Source organism: Molothrus ater, chromosome 5, assembly GCF_012460135.2.
Source record: "Molothrus ater isolate BHLD 08-10-18 breed brown headed cowbird chromosome 5, BPBGC_Mater_1.1, whole genome shotgun sequence".
Classification (NCBI taxonomy): domain Eukaryota; kingdom Metazoa; phylum Chordata; class Aves; order Passeriformes; family Icteridae; genus Molothrus; species Molothrus ater.
In genome coordinates this window covers 55,695,917-55,710,935 of record NC_050482.2, presented here as the reverse complement: position 1 = coordinate 55,710,935, position 15,019 = coordinate 55,695,917, and the positions used below count along the sequence as shown (strand labels likewise).

Sequence of the window (15,019 nt, the reverse complement as noted above, 5' to 3'; positions counted from 1 at the left end):
GGAACATTGGCAATGATGCCTCCTAAACAACAGGTGACAAAGAGACTTGAGAGAGTGTCTAAAAAATCTAAAACTTCCTGGGGAAACTGTCCAAGTCCTTCAGCCTGGAAGCAAAGAACAAATTAAATTTCTTTTCCCTGAGAGTTGTTGGTCCTGCCTTTTTGTACAAAGTAAACTAAACTGTGTTTGCCTCAGCAGAAGAGATGAGCCATGTGGGACAGAGTACTTTATGTGTCAAAGTCAAAATGTTTCTTTCTTTCTACTTGTTTGCAGTTTGGCCTTCTCAGCTTGCCTCGAGTAGCGGAAAGACTATTTCTTAGCAATCTCTCTTCAGTGTCCCACACTTCCCTCTTAAATACCTGGTATCAGCAACTGCTGGAAATGTAAAGCAGACTAAATGGAATACATATTGACTAATGCAATGGCTTTAATGTTTTTTTTTTTTTTGTGGTGTGGTTTGGCTTCTTGGGGCCCCTTCCCCCCATCTCTAAGTCCATTCTTTGGGTTAAATACACTCACTGCATTTTACCCTTGTACAGAATATGGGGCTATGGGGTTCTGGTATCTGGGGATTTCCTGCAGAGGGAAAGGAAGCCACAAATTTTGAAGATATTGAAAAACTCAGAAGCTCAAATCTCTACAGCTATTCCAGACAGCCTTTGAAACACTAAAGCAAGTTTTATTACAGAGATTAGTTTACATTACACTCATTTATTAAAACCTAAGGACATCTTTATAAAAACTACTGTATATAAAGACGAGAGCAGTGCAATAGCAGTGTAAAACACATTTTTGGTTTGCTTGGCAATCACTTTAGAAAGACAACATAATTCATAATATGAAGTTAGAGAATGCTGCAAAAAAATAGGACAGGATCAGACCAGAAACTAGATTAGCAAATCACTGGACCCTGGCACGTGTAGATTTCGAACACCAAGTGATATGGAAACAGTGTTATCATCAATGTATCAATAAAGAGAAATCACTGCAACCCTACAATTTCTAGTTAGCTTAATTAGCCTAAAATAGTCTGCTGACTATCAAAATAGACTATTGTACTGTATATATATTATTTTCTTAGTAAGTTACTACTTTTGTAAAAGGAGGACTAGAAGAAATGCCTGTCTTACAGAAGAGAACTTTTGAAGCTGAGAAAAGGTGTTTCTTCCCAGCAGTGGTTGAGGTTTTGTTTTTGTTGCTTTACTTTTTATACACAGTCACAGGTGGTGGAATAGAACAGACTTTAAAAAATCATTTTGTCGTGTTAACTTTGCTGCTTCTTCAAGTGGGCAGTCCTCATACAGAAATTACAGCTGTAGTAAAACTACAAATAATAGGTGTCTAAAATAGCTGCTACAATATGCTGAATTATACATTAAAAGGCCAGATTATTTTCAGTCTGTTTTTTGTAAAATCCATAACCAGGCATGAAAGATGGTTAAATTACAACACCAAGTCCTGTACAAGCTTTATAACTTAACTTTTTATGTCCTACATTATACACAGCAATTGAAGTTGGACACAGTTCTCAGTGAAACAGAAGAGAGGAAATTATTTGGGCAGGGGAAGGGGCTTCTGGAGCAGGAAGCTCCCTAACAGCCACTGAGACAGACAGCTGCCATTGTCACATGCGAGGTATAATGTATGCACTTTTTTAAGTGTTAATTTCAGAACCCTTATTTTTCCAAACATATCCGAATGGGCATAGAAAAAAATACAATAATTTTAGTCCAGATAATTTCTTTTAGAGAAGGATTGCATTTGAACCAATATCTCTGCAGAAATAACTGAAAAATTCATTGCAGTTTATCTGGTCCACCATAGTTTTGATCAAGTAAATTCAGAGGGATATCAGAGCACAGCTACAGAGGTGGATGAAGTGTTCAGGTGGCTGTTTGTGTAGCCAGTGCTCTTTTCCAGTGTCCCAACAGCAAGGAAGAAGGGCTGATAGAAATGATGGTAGGGAAATATGTAGTGCACTATTTCCCTTTAATTTAAGGCCCAGTTAGCATTAGTCTTATTCAGGATCTTTTATTCTGCTGAAGTAGAGAGACTATCAGGTGATTATAGCAAACAATTGATGAAGAATTGTTCACCAGCTACAACATGGATTTATCCATAAATTAATTGGTAGGCAAAATCAGAATTTCAGCCAGAGAATATCTACCTTATATTTACTGGCTCCGTATAGAGAATAAAAGAAAACAAACTAACGAAAAGCACATCCATTACAAGGTATACGTGTACTAGAAGTAAAGCATAAAACTGCTCATTAATAACGCACAATTCCCAGAGGGAAAAAAACCCTTACAAAATACAGTAAGTCACACAAACCAGTATCTAATACAAATTCCTCTATGAACATAAGCTTTTTCCAAAGCTCTCTGTGGCAGTCATCACCTCACAATGAAAGTAGGTGCTGGGAGAAGTAAAAGGACCAAGCAGTTACTGCAGAATGCCACACTGGTTACTGTGGATACTTTCTTGGTTGTCTGCAGGGATTATGGATCTTGGAGCCAATGGGGAAGTGTGGAGGAGCATGATGTTGGCATGGATGGCATCACCTCCAGCCACTCAGTTTGCTTTTCTTTTCTTGGAGAGTTCCTAAGGTGTAACACAGGTGTAACACCCCAGGTGCACTGTGGCAGCTCCCTTAGGTCTCTCCAAGCTGGGGGGATGTGCAGGAGCTTCTGTGATGAGTGAGAGTGGGCCAGGCTTCAAGCTTTCCTTGGACAGGATGGAGTTTCATGCCTGCAGGGTAGCACTCCCACCTGTGAATTTGTTCTTTTAGGCAATGCCTGCCCCTACTCAGTGATACCTGGCATGTTTAGTTGCTGGTTTACAGAGAAAAGGGGCATGTCCGTGTTGGCATCCTAGTCAGATTGGGCTTTATTTGAAGACTGGGCTTCCACTCCTGTGGTGTCCAGCCTTGTTGGGTCCTCCAACACTATTTATTCCTTCATGGTTTTAGTCACATACCATCCTGAACTCCAGTAGCCATGAACTAACTCAAATCACTGAGAAGAGTGTCCCCATTGAGTTCAATAGAAAACTAAAATTAATTCAGGCAAAGGGGTACAAAAGGAGCACTTGATTATTCATTAACAAGTTGTTCCTCATGTTGTGGTTAAATGGTAAAATGTAAGGTTATTTTAAGGTTACTGAGATTTGCAGGACAAAATATTAGACATGAAGGATTAAACTGGCATTATCATGGCTTTGTGTTATGATTTCCAGATGAACTCCTCTGTTTGCTTGTCACTACCAGGTTCTCCATGCAAATATCTTAAATAACTGAATTTCACAGGATTTGCTCATGTAATTGGTACTGTATGATTTTAAAATAACCCTGCCCTGTAGAAAGTTAAGTCAACCTACTGCAACCCAGTGATCAAGTGCTCCACATACCTCTGTGGCAAAGTCATTGCCTTTCTGGCTTACAAATGGATTCTGAGACTTGTGTGGGGTAAACTCTGCAGTCAGGCAGTGGCTGAGGGAATTTGACTATTGCCTTAGAAAGGAGGGGGACAATGGTATTATTGCTTTTGAAATATACAATTTGTTGGGTTTTTTTCTGTTTTGCTTTCAGCTTCAAGGAGTATGGGGGTGGAATGGTGTTACATCCTAATAAAGGATGCCCTCTTCAAGAACCTAAATTTAAGATGGGCTCGGATAGTCTTAGCAGAGTCATTGCCAGTGATCTAAAAATGTTCATTATGGTTGAAGTTAGCCTGCAGTCTGACTCAGTGAAAGGGCTCTGCTTACCTTTGCAATGCATAGGACAATATGGTTAACATTGATGTGGATTACCAGCATCTACCCTATTGTGACAAAATATTCACCAGAGAACTTTGGAAAAACTCACATTCAGGATTCTGACACTTAGGCTGAGATTAGGCTCAAATGGCAATTGATGGATGGGGAGGCAAAGAAAAGTTATCTACCAAAGGTTTTTCTTGTGGTCATTTTCCACCTTTGTGTGGATTTGCCAGAGCAACGTAATTTTCTTCCTACTGAGCATTTTCACAAATATGATGCTTCCTTTCAGAGATAACAGTGTCAGTCTAGAATTAAAATATTGCTTACAGACTACTTTCTCCTCGAGACTCTTTCTATATCATTTGTCTGTAGAAGTTGTTTGAATGGTGTCTGTCTTCAGGTGACTTGCTCAATCTTCCTCTTGTAGTCTTTCTCTCTCCTACTTATCCATAATTTTTTCAGCTCTTGAAATTTAGGTGATTTTCTTGAAAGCTGCTCCTTGAAGTCTGGTCTTACCTCTCCCATCTTGAGGCACATCAATATAATTTTCTGGAAGACATAAAGCACAAATGGTTTCCATCATGTTTCAGGAACACCCAACAAAAAAGTATTTCCTGTAAAGAAAAACTTGTAGTATTCCCAGCTGCAGATTTAATTTCAGGAGGCAAGAAAGAAGAAGGAAAAGCATGAGGAAGAAAGAGGAGATGTTAAGAGGCTTCTACCTTCCATTGTTAGTTCTGTTTGGTCTGGTATGACCTTGTGTGTGCTATTGATGGCTGCATTCTCCTTCTCTTGTTTGATTCTGCATAGCCAGAGTGGGAAGCTAAGCTTGTTTCTCCCTGTTCATGTTAAACTGGTCCTGGCTGCTTACTCTGATCCCTATTCCTTTCCTATGATGAGAAAATGTACTTCTATTTCCCCACATATACGTGGGTAAATAATACATTTATCTGCTTTCCTTACAGAAGTGTTGTAAGTATTACTAAGCTTTTTGCTTGCAGCACTTTCTGGACATTACAGCTGCTTTAAATCTGCTACTTTAAATCTTGTGCAGAGTGTGCAACTGGCTGTGGGGTCCATCCACAGACAACTATGGCAGGGTGCAGGGGGCTGGGCTGAAAGTCCAGCTAGGGTATGTTTTGAGGCAGACTAAGATCACTAATCATAGTAACAAATTAAAGAAATACATCTCTTTGCTCAAGCAGGTAACAAGTGCAAGATGCTGGACACTGCAGGGTTGGGTATGCAGCCACCAGAGCCATAGCACAACAGTGTTATCTTAATTCACATTGAGGCATTTTTCACAGTACTGTCATCCAGGGAGTAACTCCAGACAGAAATCTGAGATTTTCTTACAACTCTGAGGGTTTAAGCCTTCGCCCAAAACTCAGTCACATGAGACCTGCCAAGGTTTGACAGCTAATTCCTTTCTAATAATCAAATAGCCTACACAGCATTTTTCATGTTAGAAATACAAAAACAAAAAAAAAAAGTTTTGTTCTGTCACTTATCCTTTTTTGATATAGGTAGAAATGCATATTAACATAACATGCAAACCTGCCTCTTGTAAGGTCTGCACACAGATGAAGTTTAAAATTAGTTGTTCATATCTAGGAGAGAGTCTCAGGAGACTTAGCTATAACTAATTAAAAAAACACCTGGGGAGAAAGAAACTGCACACTATGAGTGCATATCATGGCTTGCAGGCACCTCTGTCCTTCCCAGCACCTTCAGTTGTTTCATCTCTTTTGTAAATTGCCACATGTGCTTCCCCTCCTGTGAAATGCTTTATTAATCTGCTATCTACATAATTTAAATCACTAGACTGTTTGACAGGATACAGTTTCTTTTATTATCTATCTTTGTTTTTAAATAAATGTTTAGAGATGAAGGAGATAGAGCAGGCATTTGTGTGTCCCAGGACAGACTGTAATTTTAAACATGTCAGACCTATCAACCAGTTACTCTTTTCCTCTACCTGAGTGTCCCCAAATTGCTGCTTGGGGATATCACAGGTAGAGGAAATACACAATTTCAAAAAGAAACAATATCACAGGTCCTTCTTCAGGTTAAGGTAAAATCAAGAGTGTCACCAAAGTGAGAGTTACTGGAGTTCTTGGACCCAAAGACCATAGCAAAGTTCATGAATATTTGTCTGCAGCACAGAAGCAAAAATACCACTCCTGTGAGTAGCTCTGATTTCCTGCCAATTTTTCTCCTCTGTCTAAAGCCATGGGAGAATGAGTGGGAGGATGTGGGCAGCAGAGCCAGACCCCACTCAGCTCTGGAAGCCTCTTACAGCAAGTAGGGAGTATTTACCCTGCATTTTCCAAGCTGGATGAGTCTGGGCCAAATCCACAGCTTCTCCATGAAACCAAACCCTGACAGGACAGTTGCTAAGCTAAAAGGTCCTCTTCCCTTACAATAAATGAAGTGGGGTGTGTGATTGATTGATTGATTGATTGATTGATTGACTGGAGGCTGGACCAGTAAGGTTGAGAGGTACTGCTTCACATCATTTTGCAATAGCAGGATCCCATAAAAATACCTGCATTTTCCTAAGAGAGATGAATGCTAATTTCCATGTGCAAGAGTGTTATATTCCAGTCCCCCAACACAGTGTGCTTGGCAACAGAAACCCTGTGTTTGTCACTTCTGGTCACTTCTACAGGATTTTAATGCACTTAGAGCTGAAGCCTGTGCTCTGGAGGTGGCTCAGGTTGCTCCTTTTCCCTGTCAGAGGTTATTGTCACTGTACAGCACCCCAGACTGCTCAATGAAAAGCACCCAGGCAAGCCACTTCAGCAGGGGAGACCTTCAGATCAGATATTGGGCAGAAATTCTTTACCATGAGCGTTGTGAGGCCCTGGCACAAGTTGCCCAGAGAAGCTGTAGCTTCCCCATCCCTGGAAGTGTCCAAGGCCAGGTTGGACAGGGCTTGGAGCAGCCTGGTCTAGTGGAAGGTGTCCCTGCCTGTGCAAGGGGTGGAACTGGATAAGCTCTAATGTCTCTTCCCACCCATATCATTCTGTGATTCTGTGATTCTCATTGCTTGACAAGGCAGCAGACAACTAAAAGATTGCCTCCTCTTTGACAGCAGTAATTGCTTGGTAGCTCAGTTCTGCTGGAATGAAATGCCGTCTGTTAGTAATGAAGGAATGATTCAGAGCCTCTGGAGGCAAGTTTTTCCAGAGATTTCTGCCATTTTTCTAACAAATGAGGTAAACAGTTGCCACATTCACCATTACAAGGCCTCTGGTTAAAAAGTGCCATGGATCACCACAGTCCCTTCAGGCCTCAGATACGCCCTGGATCCAAGACTTACACGAGTTGTGGCTCGCACTTCACACGAAAGCAAACAGCCTCTGCAACTGTTCAGGTTTTACTCTGGCATAAAATGGCACTACACTGATCTGAGCAGGCCTGCTGTGGTATGCATCTGTCTTCCAGCATGCTCACTGTGACTGGGAGAAAAGCTTTTGCTGTCTCTGGCACAGGCAGAGCTGGGATGCCAGGCTAAAAAAACAGCTTTCTGCAACAGGAAGCCCTTGGTGGCTACACCTATTGTTACAGGAAATAGGAATGTGCCCTCTTTGCCCAGAAATGGAAGGACAAGGGAGGATAAAGCATGATGCACAAGACTTTGTAAAAGCCTCACCAGATTGAAAGGGAGGACATGAGAAATTAATTGCAGGAAAAGCACTAAATGTCTAAATATATTTCAAACCAGAAAGAAATAGAAATAGAATATAATCTAATCCCTCTGCCTGTGGATCTGCCAAAGAGCAGGGAAATAATTTTCATCATTTGGAATCTGTAGACTCCTATGGCTATATTATACAGAGCATGTAACATTATATCCAAAGTATATAGTGAAAGGTTCCTTGCATTATCAATACTAATTCTTGAAAGTTACAAAATTCCAGAGTGAATGCCACTCGTTCAATCTCAATTTGGCCATCTTGTTCTCATGAAAGAAAGTGGAAAGTCTGAGACTTGACTTTTTAGGTGGGGCTCCTCATCTTTTTTTTTGGGAGAACATCAAAATAGCTGAATGATTCAGGTTTTTCTAATGCAGAGGAAACTTCAACAAAAAGAAAAATTTGCTTCAGGTTGGCTCAATACCAAAGAGATTGAATGTTCAGGAGTTTTAGAACTGACAAGGAACAACTCAGCATTAAGCAACAGTCCAGGGTGCTGCCATCTTGCCATAAAGGAGCATTGGATTTGCCTCTATTTTCATCCCCAGGCTGAATTACCTCACTTTTGATGGATCACAAATTCTCCTATGGTCTAGCTGTGAAATGCATCACAGCACCTGCATGAGGTTCAGATGGGAGGAGGACCTTAAGTGGTGGCAAATCAATTTTGTCACAGTCACTGCTAAAAATGACCACCATCACTGACAGCCTCGGCTAATATTTCTAAATAATAGCTGGCTCAGGGAAGACAGACATCTGGTGCTGAAGAGTTTACACAAAAGTCAGGCACTGGATATGTTCAACTTGGAAAACAGCCTGAAATTTCAACTCAAGTGTTGTTCCTCTTGTAGCTGACAATTCTGCAAAAATGGAGAGAAATGTCAAAATATGTTTGAAAGCAAATACCTCAGGATGGTGTTAAGGTTTAAATGGAATAAATGTGCAATGCATGCGTGATTCGCCGGAGTTAAACAATGTTGCTTTGCAGGTGGGAAGAAAGCATTTGGATTATTTAAATTTCCCTTGCATTATGCTTAGGGCAGTGTGTTTGCTCACGCTGCAACGAGCTAACATCAGCACAGTGTCTGTGAGTTCAGACACAAGGTGTGAATGTCACCTGTCAGGCTGTTCTCCCTTCCACCTAGGAAATGCAGCTGGGGACCAGGCATGTGCTTACTTCCACTGCTCTTTCACAGCTGAATCGCTTGTCTGTGTAATGGGAGCTAATTATCACCTAAGGGCATCATGTGTAAAAAGGTGATTGCTGTCAGCTGTCTCAGACTTCCCAGCATTGACTGTTTACAATGGATTTCTAGAAAGACTTATTAGTAAAAAAAAAACTTGTGAAGCAGTTTTAAAGAAGTTTCCATCTGAATAGTTTGATATGAGTGCTGGTAAGTCTGCTTTTTAAATTGTTCACCACTATTATTATCGATGCCTTACTTGAAGGGATGGGACTACTGTCAGGCTAAAAACGATTTATTACTCAGATAAACATCAACCTCAAAGGCTGTGAGATTTTAGAGGCGTAAGAAGTCGGCCATAGCTCAAGGTAGTCAAAAGCTTTTTCGTTACAAAGCAATATATAACATTCCAATCCAATAGAAAAGTTTATTTTGTTTTTGTAGCCTATCACCTGAACTTAATTCTGCTGCACTGCAAATACTTTTATCCAATAGGCTATTATTACATGTACACACATATATGTCTATGATAACATCTAAACTCAGCTTACTCTGTACAATTACATTGCTACACTATAAAGCCCTTCACCATCTTACCCAATACCATTTCTTACTTACTTAAGGTATATTCTTACTTACAACTAGAGAAACGGAAGTTTATAATTTTTCTGCTTAATGTCTGTGTAATTTTTTTTACATCAATCCAAGCTTCTTCCAAGGCTGTAAATCAAACCCTTCAGTATTGGTGGAAGTTTCTAGCTTTCCATTTCCTAAAACCACATTTCTTAAGAATCTCACCTTTTATGGACCAGTCGACGCTTATGCAACTCCCATAAGGGCTCAGGGGATATAACCTGAACTGCACATAGCATCACATCACTTCTGTGAGCTGCTCCCTGGTTTTGGAGGAACTTTAGACACTTTGGAAGCTCTCGTGTTCCCAGGGGAGAGGCTGGCTTGGGCAGAGAGAGCTGCTGGCAGATGTCAGGCAGGTGCCTGCTGTCCTGCAGAGGAAGGCTGGTGGATCAGGGGAGGTACAGGGCTGCTCTCTGTGTCAGAGGGACAGACAAGGACTTGGCAGATTTGAACTCCACTGCTGCTTATTTTCCAGATAAATCTGAAAACAATACTAAGACCTTCTAATTACCAATAGCTGTGTACTCCCCCACTGGAGTGCACTCATCCATGAGATTAGGATATCACACCAGTGGAGGGGCTTTCTTTGCCTCTTTAAATTACTTCTAAATTTGATTCCATGACTTTTTGCTGCTAATATTGAGTTCAGAGATGGTTTTCAGAGGAACACTTTACCTATATGATGTGTTTGGGCTTCACACTGGTAGACTTACTGGTTTGCTCTTGAGTCTAGGGCAGTGCTGTGATCTGGAAGCCAGAGAGCTGGGAAACAAATTGCAACCAGTCAGGAACTGGTTTTGGTACAACACTGTGGTCATGCTACCAAAGATCTGGCTGTCTTTTGGGAAGAGAGACTTAGGATCTGCTTGGATCCAAGGCCTGTCCTACAAATGGATGCAGGAGGAGGTTTGGCACTTGCAGTGAGCCTGGAGAGCTGCAGCAGGCAAGGACTGGCCTCATCCAGCTCCTTCCCCTGAACTGTGGGTGCTAAAACAGCAGCTGGCTTAACTTCTGTCATTAATATGGCTGCCTGGCCAACAGAGCAAAGCTGGGAGGGAAAACCGGCTTCCTGTAGAGAGAGTCTCTGGAATATCTATAATTGTACAAATTAAATACATATTTTGTCCCATCAGCTGGGTTGGGTGGGAGAGGAATGAAACCATACAGGATATGATTTTCTCTATTTTTTTTACTAATGGCCATATTTTACCATACTCACTTGCAAACAGCAGTGATTTGAAACCATTTGGGTTGCTAACATAAATAAACATTACGTACTGTAAATAATGGTTTCTGATGTAATCCTATGCTCCTGAAAGTCAAGTATTTTTCAATTAGTAGCAGTGTTGTTCATTTGATAGTTCCTGAATTGGTTGATACTCCTGAACACTGTTCTGGAAAGTAAAAACATCCAGGAGAATTTCTGAGGTTTGTTTTTATTTTAAATGGAAATATGAAGCATTCAAAGTTTGATTTACAAGTTTTGAATGGAGGAACAGATGAAGGTTTGAGCACATAAACTGAAAGATGATCACTGAAAAGCTGTGGTTTTTCCTCACTGAAGAGCTGCAGTCTGACTTTTCATGATCTGAAATGTTTTCTTCCTCTTCTTAAGGTTATTTCAGAAAAATATTCAAAACACCCCAGGCCTTCCAAAATGTCTTAGAAGAGTAGATGGCCAATTACTAGTAAAACTGAAAATTAGTTTGGTTTACTAATTCTCCAGATATTAATGAAACTCTTGTGTCACTACCAGGCTGCCTGAAACAGGTGTGTGGCTTGAGGCTGAAATTCATCTGGTTGATTGTTGATGAATTTTCCTGCTAATATGTGGCAGTCCTTAAATAGCTGATATGCCTGAACCAAAATTTCTTTGTATGATTCAAAAAAACCCACAACCCTGGTTTTGCTATGTAAACAGTTTGAGCTGCTTTCAAGTTTTTTCAAGACCCCAAGGCATCACAATGCCAAGCTGAATGTGGGTATCATGTGAAGAACTCTAGACTTATTATTCCACTTGAGACTGTTCTCATTTTCACATCTTTTTCATGTAACTGGAGTGACCAAATAGCTTTAATTGCACTCCTATCATAGAGTAAGATATTTAAAAACAGAGGAACTATTGCTAGAGGCAAGAGAGTATTTTTGTCTGCTTCTTTAAGGTCCAAGTGTGTTGCTTTGGAAAGGAGACTTATTGCTGTGTCTAGTGTAATTTAATGGCATAGATACTCTAAGTGGGCTTACTCCCACCTAAATACAGACATCAGAATGCTAAAATGGTTAATTGCTAGAGAGTTACCTCAGGGTCCTTTATTGTCAACAGCAAACAACTCTGAAGAGCTACTCTACACCTGCAGAGCTACTCTATTCTTCCTCAGATGGGCTCTAAATGAAACTGATAGTGCAGGAACCTCAGAGTCCCAAGCCTAACTTAGGAAATGAGAAGCCCCACTGGCCCCAAAAATGGAATTACAAAAATGTGCAGCAGTAGTACAGATTTCTCTTAACATTATCTTCACTCTCACACTGCCCCATGCAAATATACCAGTTTCTACGTAAATATATGAAACTCTGTTTTACAATCCAGTACCACTAAGTGGAAGGGTTTCTGTAGTCTCCATGTTCTGGTTAGAAAACTTCCCTCAAGTTTATTCATGATCAGATTTGATGAGCACATATAACAGACCCCTAACATCCTAAAAGATTCTGATGGGAAACCCAAGGCCTGTAGGTATTTCCTCAAACACAGCTACCTCTGGAAAAGGAAGCAGATTCTTATCCTACATCTGCATATGCAGTCCTAGATTTTTTCCCCCTATCTCACAAACTCAGTTCCAGGAAAGGTGAATCCCTGAGGCTCATGACATGCCAAGAGGTGCTGCATGTTCCTGTGGGTGGGGTAATAGATGAGCACTCTCTGCAGCAGAGCTTGATCCTCAATTTGTTCTTGGTAGTGCTGTAAAAGCTCTTAAAAAAGCTGTGAACTTGAACTATTTCTGCATTAATGGTAAGGACTGAGCTATCTCTGATTCCAGCTCTTCCCAATTTCCCAAAAGCTGATGTCACCAGCTTTCAAAATCTGTTCCTAGAGAGTGGCTCTGACATCCCTCAGACACTCAAATATTCTCCATGTGTGCTGAGCTCTTATACAGCAGTGCCAAACCATTCATCTTAGATGCAGGAGAGCACAGTGGAAATACAGGAGGCTTTACAAGAGCGTGCCCTTCTGTGTTAAAATTCAGGTACATGATAGGAGAAAAAAGCCTCCTTTCGTGCTGACTGACAATCTGAATTTAATGGATCCTCTAGAAAGTGAGGTTAAAAAAAAAAAAAACAGTAAAACTTGGCATGTGATTTATAATGTAGCTCATTAGGACACTGCCTTTCCCCACTTACATAGTCTCCTAATGCACTGAAAATATTGGCAGGGATTTTTAAAAACCTACAAGCACCAAAACTTTGGTTCAACAGTATTGCTTGATTCAGAAAGAAGAGCACTAATAGAGCAATCTGGTAATTTTTAATTTTTAATATCTGTTTATTTATAAACGAAGGACAATTTAAAAGGCTGTCTGTGCAAGCTATACTCAGTATAGCTCACAGTATCTTTACCTATGGGATGGTCAATTCTAAGTGTTGTAACAGGTTTTTGCAAGTTACAGCTGAGGGTAAATGCAGCTCAGTTATACAGGACAATGTGGTTTGTACCTTGGCATTAATTGAACAGAAACTTTAGTGACTAGAGGAAAAATGTGGCCAGATGTAACTAAGGCATGTGTTTATTTATGTATCTATTTATCTGGCCTGCAATTCCTCTATATAATCTTTGACATTTTTTATATAGGTACAGTTTTGTTTCTGTGTAAAATTAAAGAATAATCTACTGAGCTAAACAACAGCTCAGGCCAGCCTACATCAGGTGAATATCCTGCTCTTTTTTGCCCTAATGTCTTGGCATCAGCAAAATTCAATCTCTTAAAATTGCTGCCTAGCATGTCTTGATGTCCAACAGAGGCTAAAACCCAACCACTTGCATGGAAATTGAACTGCTGAAACATGCTGCAAGGAAAAAGGCGTCAGCCAAACATTAGACTGGAATGTTCTGGTACCATTTGCAGAGCTTTGAGGAGCTGACTTCTTCGAAGCCCACAGAAGTCAAGAAAACTGAAAGCCACTGAGATTTCAGGGGACTTATGTTAGAAGCAGGACAAGAGTTTGTCTCAGATTGAAAGAATGTGGCAGTGTTGGTTTACAAAGCAGATCAAATGAGTATATTACTTGAACTGGATCCCAGCTGGATCACTAAGAAATACTCCAGGCTCTCATTCCCCTGCTAGGAGGGTGAGTGCTGCATAGAAAGGGGGCAGAACAGTGGAGGAGGAGGAAGGTGCCCAATTCCTGTGCTGGCCTCCAACAACCAGGGAGCCCCTCTGGGTGCTGGAACTGCTCCTCAGCCTCTGCACTTCATTTGGCTCAGGAAGCTACCTCCCCTTTCTTATTTCCATTTCCCTCTCCTAAGCATGAGCAATCTTCTGAGACAAGATGCATGTGCTGCTTCCCTCTGCCTTGCCAGAGGTTCAAATTGCTCCAGCTGCACAACCATCTATTTAGGAGGGAGGAATCTGTTTCAGCACTCAAGTTTTGAGCACCAAACCTGTGATTTAGCCCAGAGCTGCGTATTTAGTCCAAGTTAAATTAGCTTTTTTAGTTACCTCTGTACAATATAGGAGATTCTGTCATTTCTGGAAATAAAATACATATTAATGACATGTGAGAAATTTGTTTTAAATAGTCATTACTTTTACCAAGAGCTTTATTTTCTGCTCTCACTTTTCAGTATGAAGAGGGCTAGCCTTCTGATTCAGAGCTCAAGAGAAAACATGGAGTAATTACTGTGTTGAGAGCTTTCATTGTAGGATGAAAAGAGTCATGTTTCCTGCAACTGTTCTTTCTATGTATGTTTTTCTTTTCTTTTCACAACTGAATTTGTGTGGCTTTTCTATCAGCAGGAAAACTTAAACTATTTATTTTAAAATAAGTTTCTGAAGATACTTCTATAAACAACACAGAACTGCTTTTTAACCTTAACAAAAGTATCAACAGCTAAAATCAATAGGAGTAATAGAGCCTTTGAAATTTAATATGGTTCCTGTTTGGCTTCCTGTTGTAGATCCAGTCAATGTTTACTTGCACATAATCATCCAAGCAATAAATAACTTTTAAGTTCATTTCTTTGCAGCTGGGAGCAGAAGGGCAACACCCACAACACCATCATTTGTTACAGCACTACACACTGGAAGCAATGTTAGAAAGGCAATTTTATGCAGAAATGCTTCTTCCCTCTTTCCTCTCCACCTTTTCCATGTAAAAAAGTGATAGGAGAAATTGAGGTGTGCTGTGATGTGGAAAGAGAAGAGGCCAAGGACCCTGGGCAATTTTAGCAGAGTACAAACGGCAAGAAAACAATTTTTCTTCTGTGGTTATCTGAGCTGTATGGCTGGTTTTACACAGAAACATGTTTTGACGCCAGTGCTGGAACTGTGACTGGTTTATTATTTTTAAATTGTCTCACAGCTGCATCTAGATATGGGTGTGCTGGGGCATCGAATGTCCTTTGCCTGCAACAGGAACTTTGGGTATGGCTCAGTGGCAGTGTATGATGCCTGCAGAACAGCCTTTCTTGAGCCACAGAGAAAGAAAAACAGTGCTTGGTTGGTGTCACAGAACTGAAGAATTACA

At 40.5% G+C, this 15,019-nt stretch overlaps 1 protein-coding gene across 2 annotated transcripts in view; it reads right to left on the bottom strand.

Moving 5' to 3' along the window:
- Positions 1-658: 658 nt before the first annotated feature.
- The window catches only part of SHISAL1 (shisa like 1), a 74,446-nt gene continuing 60,085 nt past the window's right edge, over positions 659-15,019 (bottom strand). For both annotated transcript variants that reach the window (XM_036404938.2, XM_036404937.2), the window contains exon 5: positions 659-4,308. In XM_036404938.2, coding sequence (XP_036260831.1) covers position 4,308 — 1 coding nt within the window. In that variant the 3' untranslated portion in view covers positions 659-4,307. The remainder of the gene's footprint in view (positions 4,309-15,019) is intronic.